Source organism: Amphiura filiformis, chromosome 16, assembly GCF_039555335.1.
Source record: "Amphiura filiformis chromosome 16, Afil_fr2py, whole genome shotgun sequence".
In the NCBI taxonomy this organism is placed as follows: Eukaryota; Metazoa; Echinodermata; class Ophiuroidea; order Amphilepidida; family Amphiuridae; genus Amphiura; species Amphiura filiformis.
The window spans coordinates 6,150,748-6,174,208 of record NC_092643.1 but is presented as its reverse complement, the minus strand read 5'-3'; the positions used below and the strand labels follow the sequence as shown (position 1 = coordinate 6,174,208).

At 35.8% G+C, this 23,461-nt stretch overlaps 1 protein-coding gene across 1 annotated transcript in view; it reads left to right on the top strand.

Annotated features, from left to right (window-relative positions):
* LOC140136477 (exocyst complex component 2-like) overlaps window positions 1–22,053 on the top strand; it is a 67,347-nt gene extending 45,294 nt beyond the window's left edge. Inside the window, 9 exon segments of the mRNA XM_072158199.1 lie at window positions 782–841; window positions 1,691–1,761; window positions 3,746–3,815; window positions 5,460–5,576; window positions 7,639–7,780; window positions 9,999–10,239; window positions 10,986–11,051; window positions 16,839–16,895; window positions 17,244–22,053. Of these exon segments, the coding sequence (XP_072014300.1) occupies window positions 782–841; window positions 1,691–1,761; window positions 3,746–3,815; window positions 5,460–5,576; window positions 7,639–7,780; window positions 9,999–10,239; window positions 10,986–11,051; window positions 16,839–16,895; window positions 17,244–17,328 (909 nt within the window). The 3' untranslated portion in view covers window positions 17,329–22,053.
* The last annotated feature ends 1,408 nt before the right edge of the window (window positions 22,054–23,461 follow it).

Genomic DNA, 23,461 nt, shown 5'->3' with positions numbered 1-23,461 from the left:
ATTGAATGGAACTTTACAGTTTTCAAGACTTCTGTTTTCTTCAATATGACAAAATATATTTTCATATATGACAAAATATAAACTGAGAATTTCATAGACTTGCCCATTACATTGAAAATATTTGCATGCTTTCATGATGATCACTGATAATCCTTTGATTTAATGTTATTAAAAAAATGAGATTTTAGTTATCTGAGACATGTTGTGTATTTACTGCCATGTCTTGCAACATTTTTGATTAAGTTACTGAAATATTTTTAATTTGAAAGAGAATTTATGTATGTTGTTTGTGGCTGAAATCTGTAGTACAATTCCATATATGTGACCCGTTCTGACAAAACCAGGAACAAGTCGCATTTTTGATATTTCATGATTTGAATAAGAATGTAAGCATGGGACAATAAGCTTCAAAATTATATACATAGTATGGATAAATTTTTTTTAAAGTAATGAGCTAATTATTTTCCAGCTTTACACAGGATTGAATAGGGATTATCACAGTTCAACTGTCAATTATTGATTAAATAAACCTCTTTTTAATAAGTACTTTCAAAAATTTGAAAGTCCACTCAGTCCCAAGGTCAAATACCATGAACTTAAGAATTCCAAAATTTGATTTTTTTTAAATGGGAATGTCATCTTTAAAGGCCTTTAAAACATGCCTGGCGACTTGTTCTGGGTTTTGTTGGAGCTGGTCACATATTATTGGTGATATGTAATGTCTCATAGACAAACTTGTAGCTACTAATACAAACTTTTTTGCTATTTTCATACTTGACAGATTTTTGCAGACTTTGATGTAACCAAACGGTCAGTCGAATTAGCATCAGATATGTTAAAGGTAAGCAAGTTATTATACATTCTTAAACCAGGGTTCCCACGGTCCATGAGAGTCCTTGAAAGTCCTTGAATTTGAAAACACCTTTTCAAGGCCTTGAATGTCCTGGAAATTTGCACAAGGTCCTTGAAAGTCCTTGAAAATTGGAATTTTACCTTCAGTATAATTTTGAGAAAATTTGGGGAGTGGAGAGGAGCTGTCACTTTCGTTAATACATGCCGCATGGAGAGCCGCATCATGATTTTGGTGTTGTGGTAAGTCCTTGAAAATCATGCTTTTGAACCTTGAAAGTCCTTGAATTTTAAAGGCTTCGAGGTGTGGGAACCCTGTTAAACACTTATGAAAGTTCCTTCAACCTTATTGGTTTTTAGCCATGTGATATGACACAATATAACACACTTTTGCGTATGCATGTCAACGCAATACTTGTACACGCTGTTTGAACCAATTGGAGGTGCATAGCAACAATGGGACTGGTCGATTCTATAAGCCCTAGGTATAAATTCCTTGTAAAATGTATAACAAGGGACATCATTATTTTTGGCGTAAAATAACTCAGCTTTGCCTCATTGTTTTACTTAAAATAATGAAGTCGCCCGTGTTATATGAGACGATAGATGCATGACAGGGGCAAAAACAATACCTTTATTCTCTAATTAGTAATTAAAGTTGTGCGATGTAATTGATAGCCTCATCCATGATTGTCCTCATCATAGAGTATGATAGCACATCAACTGTATTGTTTCACTCAAAGTGGTATGATAATATATGTGCCTGTATATTAATGTTTGAATCAATGATAACCAATGACATAATTATAATTTCTGCTGTTTTGTATGTTATTGTTTCAAGGCATTTGCCCAGTGTTTAGATCAGCTTGCATTCCAACCCAAGACAGAAGCAGATACAACTCAAAGATTACAGTAAGTGATGAAAATGGGCTATTAGCCCATTTGGCAGCTCCATTTGAATTTCATACACCCTCTGAAAAAGATTCAACCTGAATCTTCCACAGAGGGAGGGTGAGTTTCTAAATGGAGCTGCTAATGGGTTCATTCCATTTGAAATTATATTCCCTCTGTGGAAGATATTTCCAAAATCTTCCACAGGTGGAGTGTGGATTTTAAATGGAATAGCCCATTAAGACAAAGAAGCAGGTTGGGTGGGGAGGGCAAGACTGGGAATAGCAAGCCATGAGTGTGTACGCAGCCCAGGCAGCATTTTTGTGTATATACCGTATATCCTTGAATAGTGGCCCCTGGGGGGCGTTGCATTTTCCAAAAGGGGGGGGGGCATTTATTAGAGGTCATTTTTAGAACGATAATTTCTGTTAAAATCATTAGGTAAGCTTAAAACTCATGATGAACTATAAACTTAGGAACGATGACTTCCGGTGCACTTCTGGGTTTACAATCAGACTTTTGCCAACTACCGACGCTATTTGCGATTTTTTTGCACCTTGGTAATAAGCTTACTACACAATATAGCATGGAAATTTCGGTAGTATCATAGTATTGTAGCCAAACCATGTAAAATTGGGCCCTTTGTTCAGAGGGGCGTTAGTTTAAGGGTTATTTTCATGGGAGCGTTTATTTGAAGGGGAGCGACTATTCGAGGATATACAGTATGTGCACTTGCAATCACTTTGTGTTGTAACTTTTGTAGCCTCCAGGGTAAAGTTTGTTCGGTTTATATAAGGTGGAAAAAATAAGACTCATAACACAGTGTATTGATATAGAATGGCGTGCACACCAGGTATTATCACTTAACATTGACTATGTGTACGCATGATCGTTCCCAATTTCGAGAAAAAAGGGGTTATGTTTAAACTATGTTCACGAACATAAAATGTTCGCGATATTTAAAAAATAGAGTTGTTTTTGATGACGGTGTACTCGAAATTAAAAAATAGGGTATGGTATATTTTGTGAATCCTGATGTTGAAATCATGATACCATTTGTTGCTCAATTTACTCCCGGATGTCACTTTTGTGAAACTTTTGTGCATTCCAAGTAATATTCAGGAACTCACTTCCCAGTTTGGCCGCTGTGTTCTTGGTATGTGTTCTAGAAATGTTAAAAAAGGGGTGTTTTTGTAAAAGTGTACTTGAAATGCAAAAAATAGGGGTAATTTTTAAGGCTAATTTGTACCTGTTTTTGTGTAAAATAGGGGTAACAAATGCTGAAAATGTTCTTGAAACCGCGCAAAATAGGGGGGTATTTTTGACTTTGGGAACGATCATGCGTTACGCCTTTGAATAGGAAGTGACAACACCGGGCATGCACACTGTTGGGCGCAGTGCTTAACGCTAGTATGCTAGTAATGCTCCTGGGACATTCAAAATTAATGCTTGTGACATATTTTTGCGCCCGACTCATAATACATAGGTTGTGAGTTCGAGCCCTTTCGTGCCAACGTGTTGTGTCCTTGGGCAAGGCACTTTATCCTCATTGCCTACTGGGGGATGTGGTTGGGTTGTGTTGGATGTTTGTATAGTTGTTTGTTTCAATGTTGCAATATTGGCGCTGATTAAGCTGCTGCCTGCAAATTGCCTTTTGTCTGTTTAGGTGTGTTTAATGTACAATTCTAGCAATTTGACCTGCGGGTCACCTTTAGAGTTTGAAATAAAACCTTCCTTTTTTTAATTTTTTTATATATGCTAAATTCTAAAAGCCATTTGAACTGACTGAACCCCCAGAAGGGTAGAGGTCTGGTTTATGTTTTCAGGGTCAATTTTAATTTTGGAAAGGCAATTTTGGTGAAAATGATGGGGACTTGTAAAATCCTAGCTGAGACCCTGATGCTGTGGATGGTCATTAACACTGACAGACTTATATTGTACTTGATTAAATCACATATATGTGTATAGTATATATAATTTTTTATTGTACTTGATTATTTTTCAGTTTAACAGACGCTGTACAGAGAACACAAGAATCCATTTTTCAGAAAGGGGACGACAATCTACCATCCATGGTAAAATGTTAATTTTTAAAATAGTTTAATTGGTTTAGTTCTGAAAAACTAGGAGCTAAGTAAAGTGGGCTTTTGTGGTTCAGAAAATATTAACATATTTGCAAAATGATCTCAGGTAACTTTAAGGGATCCAAAATGAGCGTTTATTGCGTTTCGACAGTATTTTTTGTGGAACATGAGAGCACCTCAGACCTATCGAATTGCATTCTGAATACGAAGCATGTCTTTCTGATATCAAATAATTTTCATTTTTCAAAATCACAATATAATACAAATTTTATGACAAATTATAAAATTTGATATTTTTCACATTTTTGATATATAACAGTCCTCCAAGTAAATTATATAAATCTAATGATATATTCTTAAAGTGTATGTAGCAGGAGGAAAAAGCCGACGGTCAATTGAAAATTTTGACCTTTCATATTGAAGATATGGATTTTTTCCCAAAAGACCTTATTTTTGTTTGGTGTTTTGGGAAAAAAATCCATATCTTCAATACGAAAGGTCAAAATTTTGAATTGATCGTCGGCTTTTTATCTCACCTACATACACTTTAAGTATAAATCATCAGATTTATAAAGTTTACTTCAAGTACTGTTAAATATCAAAAATATCAATTTTTAATGATTTGCCATAAAATGTGTATTAAATTGCGAATTACAAAAAATCAAAATTATTTGATATCAGAATGACATTCTTCGTATTCAGAATGCAATTCGATGTGTCTGATGTGCTCTAATGTCCCAAAAGAAATACTGTCCAAACGTTCATACCCCAGCCCTTAAGATTATGTTTGACCTCACACCTGTTGCATCACACATGTCAATGTACCCAAGGTTTATTGTGTCCATCAAAGCATGTGTGAGAAATCAACAAAAGAAGCCAAGGCTTAACAATTTTTTGCAAAAGGTTAAACATTTTGTGCACCTACATCACACACACAGACAGACATCATACACACACCAATATCATAGCGCATTTTATAATCCCCTTTCCAAACTTTGTTTGGCCTGGACAATAATATCACATTAAATATATGTGACACGATCTGGTCCATGGGGGTCAAAGGCGGGAAATTTGAAACTGAGATAAAGGTAAAAATATGGAGTAAAAAACAAGAAAATGCAAGAAAATAGACATCAAAAAACTTCATAACTTTAGAACCAAGTATGCTAGACCTTTGGTGTATCAGTAAATGATAGCCCATTGTATGTATAATGTAATAATTACAGTAACTCAATTTTCAAAAATGCCCCCTTTGGCCCCCATGGACCAGATCGTGTCACATATACATGTATCATAAAAGCTCATAATTTTGCAACCAAGTATGCTAGTGATGTAAGGATATTAGCATGATTAGAATTAATTATTCAATTTTCAAAATAACCTCCATTGACCTGGCTGGAACATATGGTGTCACATTTTTTTTGTTAGATTTATTTCTGATCATCAATTCTGTTACTGAACATTTGTATTTACAGGAGCAATGCCTTGTGATTGTGTTAAGTAATTGTAGCCATGTATCGGAGCATATTACACCCAATCTGATTTATATTTACAGGAGCAATGCCTTGTGATTGTGTTAAGTAATTGTAGCCATGTATCAGAGCATATTACACCCAATCTGATTTGTATTTACAGGAGCAATGCCTTGTGATTGTGTTAAGTAATTGTAGCCATGTATCAGAGCATATTACACCCAATCTGATAGAACAGTTCAAGAGTCATGGATATCCTAAAATGCTGGAAGTGGAAAATGTAAGTATTCAAGACAAAAATGTGTAAATGAGCTGGGGTGTGTGTAAAGCAAGTTGATTTCGTAAACAACTCTGGACACCAGGGGCGTAGGCAGCTTTCTTGGTCAGCAGAGGCAGAATAAAATTTCGGGGCACAGACGAAAATAAAAAGGGAATTGCATAATACAATATATACTGGTTTTGTTTTTACACTATTTTGGCCCACGATTGGGGTGAATTTTGGTGGAAAAGGGGCTCCTTGCCCCTTTTCTTTTCCTTTGCCCTCCAGATTTTTTCTTTCATTTTTGTCAGAGGGGCACATTTTTCTTTCATTTTTGTCAGGGGGGTACTCTGCTCCCCTTGCCACCCACTGGCTATGCTATTGCTGGACACATTATGATGAAATCAGTTCAATAGTGGTGATATAAATATGTGAGTAGCTTGGAGATTAGGTATTTCAATATTGAAAGTGCGAAATGTTTAAGAATATATGTGTACATCCATATCAAAACGATGCACTTGTCGGCTGCTACATGTGTCTCATTTCACATAATAGTTGGGAATAAATACCAGACTCATCTCACATGCAGGCCACATAGCCACATATTTAAGGGATGTATCTCTGTATTCATAAACCTTGTGACTTGGGATGATTTGAAGTGACCTCCACTTGGGATGAGTCTGGTATTTGTTGCTAGCTATTTTGTGAAATGAGACACATGTAGCAGCCGACAAGTGCATCGTTTTGATATGGATGTACACATATTGCAATTACTTTTAATAGTATATGACATGTATTTGAAATATATTTCAATACTGAAACTAAAACATGTTTCTCCCCTACTACCAACTACGATGCCAAATTACACTGCAAGTAAATGTATTAAAACAGTAAAAAGCAACATATCGCTCATTCTACAAAATCGGGTGCCAATAGCCTTTTCCCCATTCTTTGGTCCACAAACACTTTGTCGAGCATTTAGGGCATCAAATATGTTGTTTTTCTGGTAGAACTCAACGAGATCTATACGGACGTATATAGTTGTCCATACTTTAAATGCTTTCTTCAGCCTGATTGGTTTGCAAAGGCTCAAAAATCGCTAAAAATGCTCAATTTCCACTGCTCAAGTGTCAAATCTGACCCTTAATATTTTCTTTGAATAAATGCGATTTCTTTACATATTTGTTGTTTTTTAATTAGATAACGTGCCATCATATTGTTTATCAACATTATTTTTTAGTGATTAAAATGTCTTTGTGTAATTCTAAAATAAAATGCACTTTCCACCAAAGCGCTGTGAGCTATGTTACCTCTTTTTAACGCAGGTTATTGGAAAGAAGTAAAACAGATGTATCAATGTAGTTTGCGGTTTTTGAAAGGAAACACTCATAGGTTTTTAAAAATCACAGTAAAACTGGTGATGCTGTAGCATTTTTGGCATAGAAATGTTGTAAACATTGCAATTTTGACCGACCATGTTAAGACTGATGAGCTACGTTACCAGGATTCCATAGTATGCACTTGTATAACATGTACTTCCTAATAATATGTGATAGGTACCAGTGATCGAACCCCATTTATATTAGAATTAACTGACATAACGTTCTAACGTTCGCAAATCACATCAAAAACATTTAAAAAACGTGAACTACGTTACTTTGAGCTACATTACGCACTCATTTACGCATCTTTAAAACTTGAAATGGTGAAATCGGTTTTACATTTCACTCAAGTGATCTTTCGTTTGCTTTTTATGACCTTGGATTAAGTAAAACCAGCCCATTTTGTAGCCGGTAACGTAGCTCACATTACATTGAGTTTTAGTATTAAAAAACATCATGACTTCCTGAAAGAAAAATATGCAAGTGGTGTTGGCAATCTTTTTCATCTGAAAGTAGTGATACATTTACTCTTAAAAAACACAAAAAGCAGGTCTTTTGAACAACTTTTATTTTTTCAATTTTTACAGTGGATTGGCACCCGATTTTGTAGAATGAGCGATATGTTACATAGTCCTTATTCTTGACTTACATCAATATGTTTGCAGGGTACCTATTTACACCAATTTGTTTCCTGGTTTCAGAACGTTCTCGATGCTTACGCAGAGTTGGATGAGAAAATCTTTGAGGCATACTGTGAGCAGAAAACCGACCCATTAGTAGGTGCTTTGGAACCAGGGATGTATGAAGGACATTTTGATTGGAGTGATTGCCCTAAACCTAGTGGTATGTTTTAAATATCATTCTATTGTCCTGATGAGGGTACATTGTTCAAATACATGTGTGATTCCTGGGGTGTGATTGGTTCATACAGGTACTCTGTAGTATCCTCTACGGATGATTAATGTACCCTTGGCTAGCCCATTTATCTATTGTCCTGAGGGTACATTGTTCAAATATATGTGTGATTGGTTCATACAGGTACTCTGTAGTATCCTCTACGGATGATTAATGTACCCTTGGCTAGGCCATTTATCTATTGTCCTGAGGGTACATTGTTCAAATATATGTGTGATTGGTTCATACAGGTACTCTGTAGTATCCTCTACGGATGATTAATGTACCCTTGGCTAGCCCATTTATCTATTGTCCTGAGGGTACATTGTTCAAATATATGTGTGATTGGTTCATACAGGTACTCTGTAGTATCCTCTATGGATGATTAATGTACCCTTGGCTAGCCCATTTAACTTTGGACAGATTATTCCTCCCTAAAAACACTGTTATCACCCTTTTTATCTTAAATGTATATACCAAGGAAGCAGCAGGTGGTAATAAGTAATAGCCTTGTGTTCCTAAGTAACACACGATGGCAAATAAGCTGCTTTGGATAGTCTAGAATGTGATTTATAGTGTATCAAGTTGAGAGTAACGCCATGTTGGATTTAGTAGTGACAGATTTGAATCAGTGCATTTATGTGGTTGCTTCATCAGCAAATCGCCCTTCTACACGTATGTATATGACCTGCTAGATTAGGTTAGCATGCGCTATTGAAATCTGTAACTGCGAAATCCAACATAGCGCTACTCTCAATAAGACACACTATAGTAAACTGAGCTCAAAAAGAAACATATATTTTTTACAACTTGTGAATCACAAGGTCATATCTTAAAATACTGTCAATCAAAATGAACCAAACTTACACACAAGATTACCTTAATACTCTACACAAAACACATGTCAATAACCAAGCAGTTGTCCAACTGACACAACAGCAAAATGCACTGTCATGGGACAGCTTCCTGGACTTCCTTCACTTTCACAGCCCAACATTTGGCACCCAGCACAAAAAATCTGTGAGAATGTACACAAGATCCTTGCACAGATGATAAAACGGTGCTGCTTTCTGCTTTTCATACACTTTTTTCATGAAACAGGGTTGGGCTGTGAATGTGGTCCAGGAAGCTGTCCCATGTCAGTGCATTTTGCTGTTGTATCAGTTGGATAACTGCTTGGTTACTGACATGTGTTAAGAGTAGAGTATTGAAGTAAATCTGTGTGTAATTTTGGTTCAATTTGATGGACAGGATTTCAAGATATGACCTTGTGAAAAATTATAAGTTTCTTTTTGAGCTCAGTTTATATAGTTAGTACTGTATTTTTGGCACATAATTGCTTTATTTCATATAGCATAATTAAAAGATATTGTGTTTATTATAGAAAGTCACCAACCACTGTCCATAATGGCCAAGAAAACACCTTGTAACACATTTGGCAGCATACAGGGACACAATTCTATGCAGGCAAAGTACCCTAATTGACCTACCTCAAGATTTACCATCACAACCATGATCAGCTCTTGAGTTTTCGTACAGGAAATCTGAGACAATAACCAGTTAGATCCTTCTCTATGGGAATTTTAAACAAGCTCAATTATTTCATGAGAACAAACTCAAATGAGCTATTCCATAGCTATTCCATTCAAATTCCATACTACCCCTGTGGAGGGGGAGTATGTTTTTCAAATGTAATTATTCAGAATCATTTTGAAACCCATACTCCCCCTGTATTATGGCTTTACCTATATCTTCCACAATTGGAGTGAGTATTTCAATTGGAAGTTACCCAACTGTCTATTCTATTTGAAACTCATACTCCATCTGTGGAAGACTTTAGCTAAATCTTCCACAGGGGTAGTGTGGATTTTAAATGGAATAACACATTCGGTTAAGTTAATGGAAGTTACCCAACTGTCTATTCCATTTGAAACTCGTACTCCTTCTGTGGAATATATTTCCAAAATCTTCCACATGGGTAGTTTAGGTTGTAAATGGAATAGCCCATTGATTGTACTGGCCAGCCCCAGGGTTCAAACTTGTATTGTCACACACCAATACACTTGAGTCTTAAGAAATTATTTGAACTGTTGACTTTGTGGAGTTTCTACATAGTATGAGTATCAACATCCTTTGTTCAAAGTATCGTTTCTGCGTCTCCTAACAGGTGTGAGGGCATATGTCAAGGAAGCCATCATGATTGCCATCGCCATCCATGCAGAGGTTCATGCCATTGCTCCAGCCTTCATGCCACGGGTGATGGCGCAAGTGTTGGAGGCAATAGCCGATGAGATGGCGCGTCTTATGAGTTGCGTCACAAGTTTCAGCGCCAGCGGAGCACTACAGGCTAGGTTAGAGTTGGCTGCCATTGAGGAGGCTTTGAATCCGTATAGGAATGCAGGATCAAGGTGAGCATGGGACAGAAAGGGTTGTTTTAATGATAAGGGTACACTTAACTTGATTGATTGCACATGCTATGAGCGTACTGTTTTTGTGGTTTAGTTTCTGGAAAGTGTACTATACATGCTTTGGTACCAATACCAAGTCTGTTTTGAAGTTAAGTTTTTGAGACAATTGGGTACTGCAAAATGTGAAGAAAAAAAATGCTGTAAAAAAGGCCCAGTGCACTAAAATGGCTGTACATACTGCGTGCAGGTTTGGGGGCTAAAAATGTTTTGAATTTTGAGTTCAACTTAGGGACTTGGGTAGAGCCAGAGATTGGGTAGAACTGTAAATGGTGGTCCCAAAGCAGAACTGGATTAGTCAAAGCTTGTGTGGTCAACTATAATGCTTGATTTACAGGGTCTGCATCTATAACAATGGCTTACGACTGGCTTAATTACGACTATAACAATGATTGGCATTTAACTGCAGAAAAGGCCAAGTAAATATAAAGCTATGTTTCTCATCTAGACTGTGATACAAATCAACTAGGTGTTTAGCAAGTTCTTTTACCCCTAAAATGGTATTTTAAATACTTAATTGTAAATAGAATGCAATGTTAAATATTTAAAAAGGCGTAAAAAATGTGGTCTGAGAAAGAAACATGTTCTATCTCTACTAAGCCTAACTACAAAACTACTTCAATGTTTTGGGAGTAGTAGTACATAAATTGTTATTTAACCTTAAGCTATAATGGTGTTTATATGGACAGCTCTTGGAGGAAGCATTACACAGTGCAACAACTGTTAGCTATCGACACAGCATATCACCAGGCCGAGTAAGACCGTTTATTTCAACATCTTTTTCAACATGATTTTTTGCTTGTTTTACATTTCCACTACTTGTGTATTCTCATCAGCAAGTTCAGAGTTTGACTTTTTTCATCTTTTCTGACCGATACAATGTTATTGTATGACATTCAAGTTGTGTATACATTAACTCTGAGATGATATTACATACAAGTTTCTGCCGTTAAAAGTCCCTACATTTTCACAAAAAAACATATGACATGTGCTTGCTGAATACAAATGTATTCCAAGGTTCTTTGCCCATGCATTTTGTACCAGCAAATCTTGAAAAAATCAATTGATTTTGATAACATATAAATTGATTTTACCAAAGTTGAAGGAAATAAATGTGAGCATTCATAAATTGCATTCCCCGATTCAACATTTACAAGTGTGTTTTAGTAGTTAGAAATTGACATGTATTCTAACAAATAGAATACATGTTAATTTAGGTTTGAGGTTTCCCTTGCAAGCTAACCTTCCCTGCACATTACATGACCTATAGCAATCTAACAAACACAGATGTCAGTCTTCAGGTAATTTCCAGATTTTATGAAATTTGCCTCAGATGATTCCTGTACAAAAGTATATAGGTAAAGATATTGTCAGCCCTTTCTGGATACTAGTTGTATGCTTAATTCTCATCCTCAGTGATGAATGAAATCTTATGGCAATCTCTGTGCTTGCATGCAACTGGGATTTTTTTAAATATATGAAGCAGGCTTTTAGAGATCAAGAAGCTAGATACTATTACTAATAGACTACTTTTTGTGTGTATGCAACTTGTACCTATTGAGTGACTAGCATGTTACTTGATCAACATATCATACTTTTAAACACTTTTTCTTACAAAGAATCTTTCCTTGTAAATACCAGTTTTGATACCTGGATATTCTAAACACCAAGGATTATATTATGCAGGCTCTCAGGCTTTTTTGACTCCATGGTCCCCTGTTTTGGCTCCTGGTGTGTCCAATATTTTACACTACAAACTATAGGACCAGGAGCCATCTTTGGTTCGAGGAGCTCATTGTAGCTCTTGGTTCAGGCATACTTAATTGAACGCAACTAAAGTTTAGCTCTTTCCTGAGTATGAACACCTCCTACTTAAGTTTGTAATTTTGGCAGAAAAATTCAACTTAACGTATCAACTGCCATTACCATGCACCATTTCATTATTATGTGTGTATTGGTAATGACGAGGCATTAAGCAATTTAAACATCCATACCAATACGAAGTCATCCCATCAAGTCATCAAATCTCAAATTGTGTTGTTGATAATGATCATCTATCGCACAATTATCTCAAACTGTAAAGGCTTGTGGATCAACGTTTAGGCGTTTTGCCTGTGCGTAGCGCACTATAAATCGCTGCATTTTTTTTTGTTTTGTTTTTTTTTTATTCCAAATTTTGCATATGCTCTCCTAGCCACAAAAATGCACACATGATTACCGGTACCATAAATTTAAACTTCAGGAGAGCTGTAATTGATTACTAACTTTGGCATTCAATATTCAGCCTGATCATTAATGACTAACTAGGAAAAATGTCAAAGGGGAAAAGTTCCCAAGTCATCCCAATTACACATGACTTAACCAGAACAAAAGTATGACACGCACACAAATTTTCAATTTTCATTATAAATTGGACCAAAATAGGTTCATTTTGCGATGAAACAGGCTAAAAGGAAGGGCACTTTATAGTCTGGTCAGTTTGTTCCAGTATTCCAAGCTAGGGATAGGGGAGAGGGAACTTTCCACGCCACCCTGGTTAGTTCACCTCTAAGCATGAGTGTGGTGATATAAACTTTCCGAAAATAATTTCTTGACTTCATACCGCTTTTTCCCCATTTCAAAAAGCTTTGCCACATAAACATATGTTGCTGATCAACACCCTTTGAGCATACCTCATTTTGAAGATTTATCACAATATTGCTAAAAATTGATACTCATACCTTATCAGATACATGCAAGTGAATAAAACATGTTGGTTTTAAAATACAAAATAATATTGATGGAAAAAGTGCACAAGGCAACATACTTACCGTATTTCCTCGAATACCCCGTGGGTGTTGCATTTTCCAAATGGGGAATGTTTATTAGAGGTCATTTTTAGAACGATAATTCCCCTTAAAATCATTAGGTAGGCTTAAAACTCACACTGAAATGACGAACTAGAAACACTGACTTCTGGTTCACTTCAGGTGATTTGGACCAGATTTTCACCGATTATCGACAGTATTGACCATATAGCAAGATAGCATGGAAATATCAGCATTTTGAAAATCTTGGTTGAAAAAAAAAATGGTGGGGGGCATTTATTTGAGGGGGGCGACTATTCGAGGAAATATGGTATAAAGCATTTTGCATCTGAAGTATTGAATAGGCCTACAAGTTTATTACACAATGGGAAATACAAACAATTTGACATTCATAGGGGGTGTTTCTTGCACTTGTTTTCAAAAGCTGAAATGAATTGGTATTTGGGTGTAAGAAATGTGCATTGACTTGCTTTCAAGATGTAAAATTTGATCCATTTGCAAAATACTACAGTATTGCACAGATTCATACAAACATGCTTTGAAAACAATTTCATACACTCTTAGATAGTGAGAGTAAATGTTAGAAAAATGCAAAAGGAAATTTCATGATTTCAGGAAATTTTGCTTGGATCTTCCATGTATAAAGTATAGGGAAATACACATTTCCAGGAAATGTTAAAGCAGTTTCAGGAAACTATGTCAGTGCTTGTTTTCAGCCGTGAATTATATTTGCTTGTATTTTCAACATTTTTAGTGACAATTTTGTTGTAACAATAGCAAAAATCATGGATGGTTTTTCTTGGGTATGAAATAGGTTAATAAATGCATATCACTTGTTGCTCAAGAAATCAAGTTGTACAAAATAATGCACTTGTTTTACTGCGATGTTGATGCGTCCAATGTAGTCCTCCTGCGAGGCTCGTACATTAGACGCATCAACATCTCAGTTTGTGTGTATTATTTTGAACAATTTCACACCCAACAAATGATATGCATTTATAATTATATGATGCAGTATATTGGTGACATGCATACCAAAATTTATAAATATTCTCTACGTTCTCTATAAATCAAGTAGCTTGCTTATACTAAACTTAAGGAATTTATGCACTATCATAGAGGCAATGTAGGAGGCACACTCAACATAATTATATGCCTTAGAAATAGGCTGCCAGTTTAGGTGCCATGTGGTTTTTACATTAGAACAAGTATTGATAATTAGTATATTCTATGCGCATATATCCTCTCTATATTGTATAACATTTAAGCCTCCATGATTCCTATCACAATGGTATGATCCAATGATTTACATATAGAGAAAAGTACATTATATATAGGCTATATATCTAAAAGAATATGCAATAAGGGTTGTTATTGTATTCTTTAATTAAAAGAAGTACTTAGAGGTCTTCATATTATATCATATGCAGCAAGTTTGGAACATTTGAAACTTCAATTGCACTTAAATCAGTTAAAGCCATATTATAACATTACTGTAAAAATAGATTAGTATTTATTTTCCATAAAATGTTAGCTTTTACTGTCAGATATGTCCCCTTTAATTTTGAGCCGAACAAGTGAGGTAAAGCATAGAAAATTGGAATTTACTACTAGCGTCCATGCATGCTACTCCCACGGTTGTAATACGGTACGATCCTCGGTGTGTGTGTGTATGTGTATCCTGCACGCTGTGTATGTACTGTGCATACGTGTTCGACTAATATTTCCATCGTAATAATAAAACGCCGGTTCCATCGTTTTATTCAAAATCTCAGATTTTGACAAAACTACAGCACCTAAAGTCTTGATTTTTGCAGAGTATCTTGATTGACTCAAGTATATTACAATCGTGTAAAAACCAGAATTTAAAAAAAATTTGAGGGCGTTCTCCTCAGCAAATGTTATAATATGGCTTTAAGTAGTAAAGTGTTCTAATATATAGTCTTGCATGCATTTTGAATGTTGTGTTTATTTTTCTGATTGATGGTTTTAACATTGATTTGATTCAATCTTCAAGTTTAATATAAAAAACATTTTAATTGCTATTGTAAATGATACACACTTCACTGCTTGATGAAACGGGCTATTCCATTTAAAATCCACACTACTCCTGTGGAAGATTTCAGAAATGTCTGCCACAGGGGGAGTATGAATTTCAAATGGAATGAGCACAGTTAGACAAATCCATTTGAATTTCATACACCCTCTGTGAAAGATTCAACCTGAATCTCCCACAAATGGTGGATGAGTTTCAAATGGAGCGGCTAATGTGTTAATTTTATTTGAAATTCATACTCCCTTGTGGAAGATATTTCTAAAATCTTCCACAGGGGTGCATGTGTGGATTTTAAATGGAATGGCCCACTAGTTGGAAAAACATTCACCTATTTTGCCTGACATTGAATTACAGTAGTAGCAAGTTATGAATGATTTACTTTCGTAGTTGTTACATGAAACTGATAGTCTGCTCAAGTTCTTAGTACACTACATCTTTGCAGAGAAACCTAATCATGTTGAAATTAACTTAATCTAAGTTTTTAATCAAGAGATTCCAGCTTTCATTAAACTTCCTGGTTTTCTTACAAAGTTTTTCTGTACATGTACACACAGTTAGAATCATATAATTAAAAGTTATTTGTGCCACTTAAGTTGAGTTTCACATCTGCAGGAAAATATAATACTATATCTCTTGGAAGCTCATTTCAAATTGTTGTTTATTGAACCGTTTTGTTATTATGTTGTCAAAGTTGTTGGGACCATAGTGTAACTCCATCATAGGTTATGGGTTATGTACCGTGTCACATGATTAGTTAGCCATTCCAGTCCGTGGCAGTCATCGTATTGTGCATTGGATAACTAATCCATTATCAACAAATGTAGGAAAATAAAAAGTGTCCAATAAATAACATATTTTCAGAAGAGCATACAATTTCAACTCTTGAAGTGAACTAATTTTGCTCTTGTGTTGATAATGTCAAATGTCCAATTTATATTTTTAATGGTTGTCATCTTCTCTGGTTGTACATACTTAACTTTAATAGTGGTTGATAATACATGATTGTATTTTTAATGTCAACATTTTTACTTCAATAATCAAAATTTATAAAATTAACAAGTGAGTGGAAAACAAATTGGGCTATTCCAGTTGAAATCCACACTCCCCCTGTAAAAGATTTTGGAAATATGTTCCACAGGGGGAGTATCAATTTCAAATAAAATAAACACATTAAGCAGCTGCATTTGAAACTCACCATCCCTTCTATAGAAGATTCAGGTTGGATCTTTCTCAGAGGGTATATGAAAATCAAATGGAGCTGTTTAATGTGCTAATTCCATTTGATATTCATACTCCCCCAGTGGAACATATTTCCAAAATCTTTTACAGGGGTAGTGTGGATTTTAAATGGAATAGCCCAATTTCTCAAGTTTCTCAGCATGGTAAGTATAGCATCTTTTATGATAAGGCTTACATGTGTTATCAGCTTAACTTTAATTTGAGTCGTGTGAGAAAACAGCATAGTGTTAGGGTGAAGTCATGTAGTGGTGTGGGTGGGGTGGGGAGGTGGGGGGGGGGGGGGGCAATACCTGCCTGATATGTTGAATTTCATCATTCTCTGAAAATCTCATCATTCTATTGGATGGGAAATCACAACATTCTGGAGAATAATTTGTGGGAAATCTCATCAGTCAGTGTGTTCTAATTTTTGTTTCCTTTGTGATTTATATTTTATTTAGCACATCATTCCAAGAAGCCGTTCAGCTTGTTCCAACATTATCAACAAGTGACAAAGGGTAAGGCATTCAAATATTTTTATCAGTCATTGTTTTCTATTAATGACTGCACAAAAAGTTACGCAGCTGTTATAAATACGCCTATAGCTTCAGAACTAACAATTGTTTTCTTAATATTTTAACATAGAAAGAAGGTCAATTTATGATACCTTATTCATCCATTTTCATTCAATATTAATATCACAACTGCAATGGCTCCTATTATAACTGTTAATTTATAGTGGAGACATATTTTATGGGTATAGATTATTGAAAAAAAAGACAGTAGTACTGGCAATTAATACATTCCTGTGTGGTTTCTATGTGGTCTTTACTAAGAGAGTTTATTTATTGTTTTTTTCTTTTCAGACTCTTGCAAAACTTACTGAGCAAATTCCATAGTGATATGAGGTTCCAGCTTTTATGTTTCACAGTGGATACAAGTGTGTTCTAAAAAAACACACCAGTGACATGACATGAAATGGCAGCTATTATGAGTCAAAAATTGTGGATGAAGTACTGTGTTCTAGGGCTGTCCCAGTTAAAATCCGTACACCCCATATGGAAGACATAACCTTAATCTCCCACATAGGGGGTGTAGATTTCAAATGTAATCACCCATTTAGGTAATCCCATTTGAAATTCATACTCCCTGTGTGGAAGATTAAGGTCATGTCTTCCATAGGGGTGTATGGAATTCGCTGTAGAAGTGATGATGTAACAGGATTAACTCCATTTGTCAATAGGTTAAAACACTTTTTGAAAATATCACCCTGCATTACAAGCAGGTTGCACTCATCATGTGGGTATGTCTGCAAGATTGAATACAAGACCGCTCTTTTCAAGGATACTAATCTTAAGGTGCGAGTGATGGTATGAATATTCTATAGAATTATGATCCAGGTCTTTATACCTGTTCTTTGACATCTATGGTTCAATGCAGAGGTACTGCATGAATGTACTGCAGTGAGATATATTCAAAAATTGTTTTAACCTATTACTATGGTAGTAAATCCTGTTACATCATCACTTCTACAGCAAGTAGCTCAATGTGACAGTTAGCTCATGTGTCCTTGGGTGACATACACTGCACACAAAAAGTATTTACACTTGAATAATTATTTGAGGCAATTTCTTGATGATTTAAAGCTTGTTAAGAAAATCCAAATGTTCTACAGATGGCAAAATTTGCTTCTGATCATTTTGAAACAACACATTCAATACAAATTGATTAATTTAAAGCAAGGTATGGAAATTTATGTAACCTGTAGATTTCAAAACTTCCAAATAGAGCAATTCACCAATCTAACCTTTTAAAACAGACTCATTGCAGCATAATTAATGCTTCAAGAGGCTTTGTGCTGGGTTTAATATTGATGTGTGGTAAGGAAAAGTTAATGGAAATGGATAGAAATTGAAGGAATTAAGTCACATAGTGACAAGTAAGGTATAAAAAGGTGCCAAACAAATTGATCTATCCGTAGAGCTCTTGTCTTACTTAAAGTCAAGAAATTGCCTCTTATTTATATGTAATGATACTTTGTTTAGCCCATTCACCACAGTTTGATCAGTCTGAAATAGGCAGATATTCAACTGATGGCATGAGCTCAATGCACAAGCAACTGATATGATATAATAGCTGCAAATGTGTGTAATCTTGCACAAAGCTGAACACAATTATGTTAACAAATGTGGTGAGATAATTATGTACACCTATTAACTGCTGCCCAAATTATAGACAGTAATACTAAAGGCCGATGTCCATCAATGCTGGATTCTGCTTTATCCAGGCTTTTTGGCATCTTGCATTGTTTTTTAATATAAAAATATAGATCCTATAAGTGCAATGATTCCAAAATTAAGGGAGGGTTAGAGTGAAATTGTATATTTGTTTGTTATAATAATGCAACAAACCACTTCCTGTGATGCCATCATTTGTGACCAAATCTGATCCACTCAGGCTGAAGTCAGAATTTTGAAAATTGAGTTACTTCCATTACTAACTTGCTCAGTACCTACAATTACTGATGTTGAATCTCCGGGTCTCTTGAATACTTGGTTGCAAAGTTATAAACCTTTTAAATGTCCATTTTCTTATGTTTTTCAATGTTTTTCTCCTCCCTTTTTGCTTGTATCACGGTTTCATTTTAGCCAGAATGAACAAGATCTGGTCACATTTTCAGTTTGATAATGCATAAAAGAATACCTTGACACCAAACTGTTCTGGTGCAAAAAGTGACATAATTAGGTTCTTGAAATGGACTGTGCAGGGGAAATGATTGATGCTTCCCCTCCCTCCATAATAAACTTAGTTACAATTCCAATTGAAATCCATATGCCCCTTATAGAAGACATGACTTTAATCACCCACACAGGGGGTGTACATTTCAAATGGAGTCACCCATTCAGATAATCCCATTTGAAATTCACACTCACTGTGTGGGAGATTAAAGTCATGTCTTCCATAGATATCAACTGGAATGACCTATAGGTATCAAAAGCTAACAAGCAAAAATTCTTCTCCACAGGCCTTGAAACTCTTTTCATTTGTCTATGATAATGAATTGTATCTAGTTGAGCCTGTTTGTACTATATAAATCTCTCTTTCCGCAAAATAAAAACACTTTGGTGGCAACATAATTTCTTCAAACCTTTGTTAGCTCAGGTGATTTGAACATGTGTCTCCATAACCAGTAGTACCACCAATGGGGGTATGGGGAAATCCCCTCCATCTTATTTAAAATTTGAACAAAATGGGGAAAAGGTTCACTTGTAGACAATTTTGTAAGTTTTTCAGGATTAATCTGTAATTCCAGATTTTTAATGTTCACATTTCCGCACTCTCCTTTATTTTCAGTCTGTTTTGGGCTTTTTAGCCCAAATTTAAGATGCCTTTTCCAGATTTTCCGGGTTTTTTTCAGGCCTACTGATATCCCCAATTCCTGTTCCACACTGTCCATTGCTATGCTACTTGATGCAAGCAAATAATATAAGTGTTCACTGTGAAGTAATCAAATTGTAAAGATTATTCATTGGTGCAAATCTGCAACTCATTTGTTTGTTAGATCATTATGAATTTTATTTAATGTAATGCTTTAATTGCCTAAGTTGAACTCCTTTTTAGGCAATCATAAGATGAAACCAGAAGGAGCTCAACCATCTTGGTGTCAAACTAAAAGTTTTGTAATGAATGAATTATAAGAATGAGTTATCATTTGAATGTAAGAAGGTGGTAAGCACATGATAACAAAACAGTTACAACCTTTTGATATTAAAGCGTCAAGTTGGGAAGGGGGAACACAGCATTTGAAGAAGTATTTTTTGGGAAAAATGGGACAGAAACAAAATGAAAAGTTGTGTTGAATCAAGCCATTTTTGGATCCTGTCTGACCAGAACAGATTTTACTTTTAAGGTAACGAAAAATATCATGTAGAGTCGGTCTTTTGGGGGAGGGGGATGTAAATGACCTTAAAAATGCTTCAGTTGCATTTTTAGGCAAAATCGGTTTACTTGCTCCAATAACAATGTTACAGGTGGGTCAGTCAGTCAGGCGCTTAGAACAGGGTCTTATTGTTGCCTCGCGGGAGGAATGACTAGGGTGGTGTTGCGCCTTTGTATAACTTGCTCGTAGTGATGTCAGAATCCATCATGAAGAGTAGAAGTTGTATAAAAATATCAGAGGGTATCAGTAGATATATGTTGTCACCCGATGTACAACTCTTTAATTTTATCTTCAATTATCTAATTTCATAAATCAAATATGTTAAGTTTGTACATTTATAAAGATATTATATAGATTGTTTTATATATACCCAAAAGACAACATTTTATTTATTTATAAGTCATATTGTATGCATATTGAATCCCTTACAGGTTAGTAATGGGCAAAGCCAGTTGAAATCCATACACCTCCTATGGAAGATGTGACCTTAATATCCCACACAGCTAGGGAGTGTGAATTTCAAATGGAGTCAGTCCCTGGGAGTCAGTCATTCAGGTACCTCATTTGAAATTCACACTCCCTGTGTAGACGATAAATGTCACGTTTTCCACAGGGGGGTATTGATTTCTACAGTTTCATCCATTACAGGTTAGTAATGACGTAACCATAGAGATATTATAAGAACTGTACTCCAAAAACACTATTGTATGTGCAAAATATTGAGCAAAAAAGTACATGTTTGTCACAATATAAGAAATTGAACGAGTAATATCTTTATACATTTGGTGTTATGAGATAAGATCCATTGGACAAGATATCATCGTTCCTTAAATATTGCTCCAAAGCTCTACTTGTTTACAGTATAACACCGGTTTTGAGTTTTGCCTGATGTGAGCTGGTATATGGACTGTCACTTTCACCTCCTCAAACTTGTCTTACCCCCTATTTATACTTTGTTTGGCTAAGAAATGGCAAAGACTCATATACAGACTATTCACCAAAAGACATGTGCTTTGTATGCTGTGAGTGAATTCTTGCATATTCATGAGGGCTGATCGTTTGTGTCTGACAAATCATGCCAGCGTTGCATGCCGTTACTTCACACAATTGAGCATTGCCTGTCTTTGCGTTTATGCGAAAGACCGTATAAATATTTTTATTTTATTCTCGTTTATTACATCATATTTACCCAGGGTAACCCAATCAGCAAAAATGCTGTTCTTACACGGGCCATGCATCATATAACAATTGCACAACAGAAATTTAAAATTACCCGGTACATATAAAAGTGCAACAAAAATTATTAATACATATCAAATCAAAATATGCGGTATATGCATAACAGTTTAGTCTGTCGCACTTCTTTTTTTTTGTCATCAATTGGCCCTTAATAAAAGGGGTGATTCTGGGTCTTTACCAGTTGGTGAATAGTCTGTATTTAGTCCATGCTCATACCATTGCAGATCATGAGATTGATATAGACTTTAGAATGGTGTGCACACACTTCTAAGGTGCAGCACCCACGCTAAATACGCTTTGCGTAATGTGGCACTGTTGCATGCTTATGTGAATTTATGTGAGCGAGGGTAAGTTGTGACTTTATTGACATGTGCAGTAACAAAAGCCATATAATTTTTGCCAATTATAAGCTGAACTTTTTTGGTAATATGCTTTGTGTGACTTTTTGAATAAAATGATGTAATATGCACAGAAAGATTGCATGAATGAAAACAAAATGAATTTGAGAATCTTGATTTGTTGTGTTATGTATAATATAGTTGACACAAAAATTTCAAATGCCTTTAGGGATCAGGAATGAGCGTTTTGAGCATTTTCGACAGTATTTTTTGTGGGACATGAGAGCACATCAGACATATCGAATTGCATTCTGAATCTGAAGAATGTCTTTCTGATATCAAATAATTTTCATTTTTGAAATTCATGATATAATACAAATTTTATGACAAATTATTAAAATTTGATATTTTCTATTAATCTAATGATATATTTGTGGCGGACGGCCGAATGCGGGACGAGAGCACGAATGCCTCAATGTGTTTTTGAAAAGAAACCTGGCAGGACTGTAATTTGGGTATGAAAGTCAGGTGGCCGGGGTGACACCAGTTCCCAACATGGGAACACGAAAAATTTTGTACTGAGGCGTGGGCAAGTTGTGGGGCAGAACCCCACCTTCGATATTTTTATAAACAGGAGTGCATCTAAATAACTCTTCACGAGATTGTTCTCTTACTTATCCTCAACAATATTTTATTTGCATAACTCCAGACTACAACATACAGATTCAGTCACACAATACTCTGGCACCCTACTCCTACAATGCTTCTGTAATAACTCGGCTAGCACCCTCCCTCACCTATCAATATGAATCCGCCAGAGCAAAAGAAAGATACCACGAGGGTAGCCTGGCAGGCCCCAGCCAACGCATGGCGCTCGATTGGACACAGAGATAATTAATTGGACGACGGTAGCGCTTAATTGGCTGACGGAGATAATTGATTGGCCACGTCTGGCGCTCATAAGGACATAATGCAGGATTGAAATTTAAAGGGTACTACGCGATTTGGATAGGAAAATGAAATGGGAATTACCTAAAAATAATATTATGTTTTGGCTTGATTTACCAATACCGTTTCACAGCCCCCCTCCCACAATGTGCCGTCCCTGGCACATGGACGTAAAAAAAATAAAAACGGTATTGGTACATGTTGCCTTATGTTACTTCTACACTACTCTACTCTAAGCTACATGAAAACGGCCTAAATCTTCAATCTTGAACTGCAGTCTTCATGGGTATCGTCTGTATCAGTCTGTCAGTTCTGACATCTGCGATGCTGGTTGTCCGTCATCATTAACCACTCGAATGTCTAACTGCTACCATCTTCTGAAGTATGTACGTCATGGTATAGGGTTTGGTCGGTCACTCATTCCTACATGGAATGCACTGGTAAGAAGAGACGGTCTGGTGGTAACCGTGGCTCTACCCAGTAATCTTATTCAATTGAGACAGAGTCTGGTGGTCCCACCACCTATAAATGTCTTCACTCGTCTATTCCTCTGACAAGTATCCTCACACTAGCAGCCACACGTATACCACCAGAACCATTGCTCTGAACTTCCTCGTGC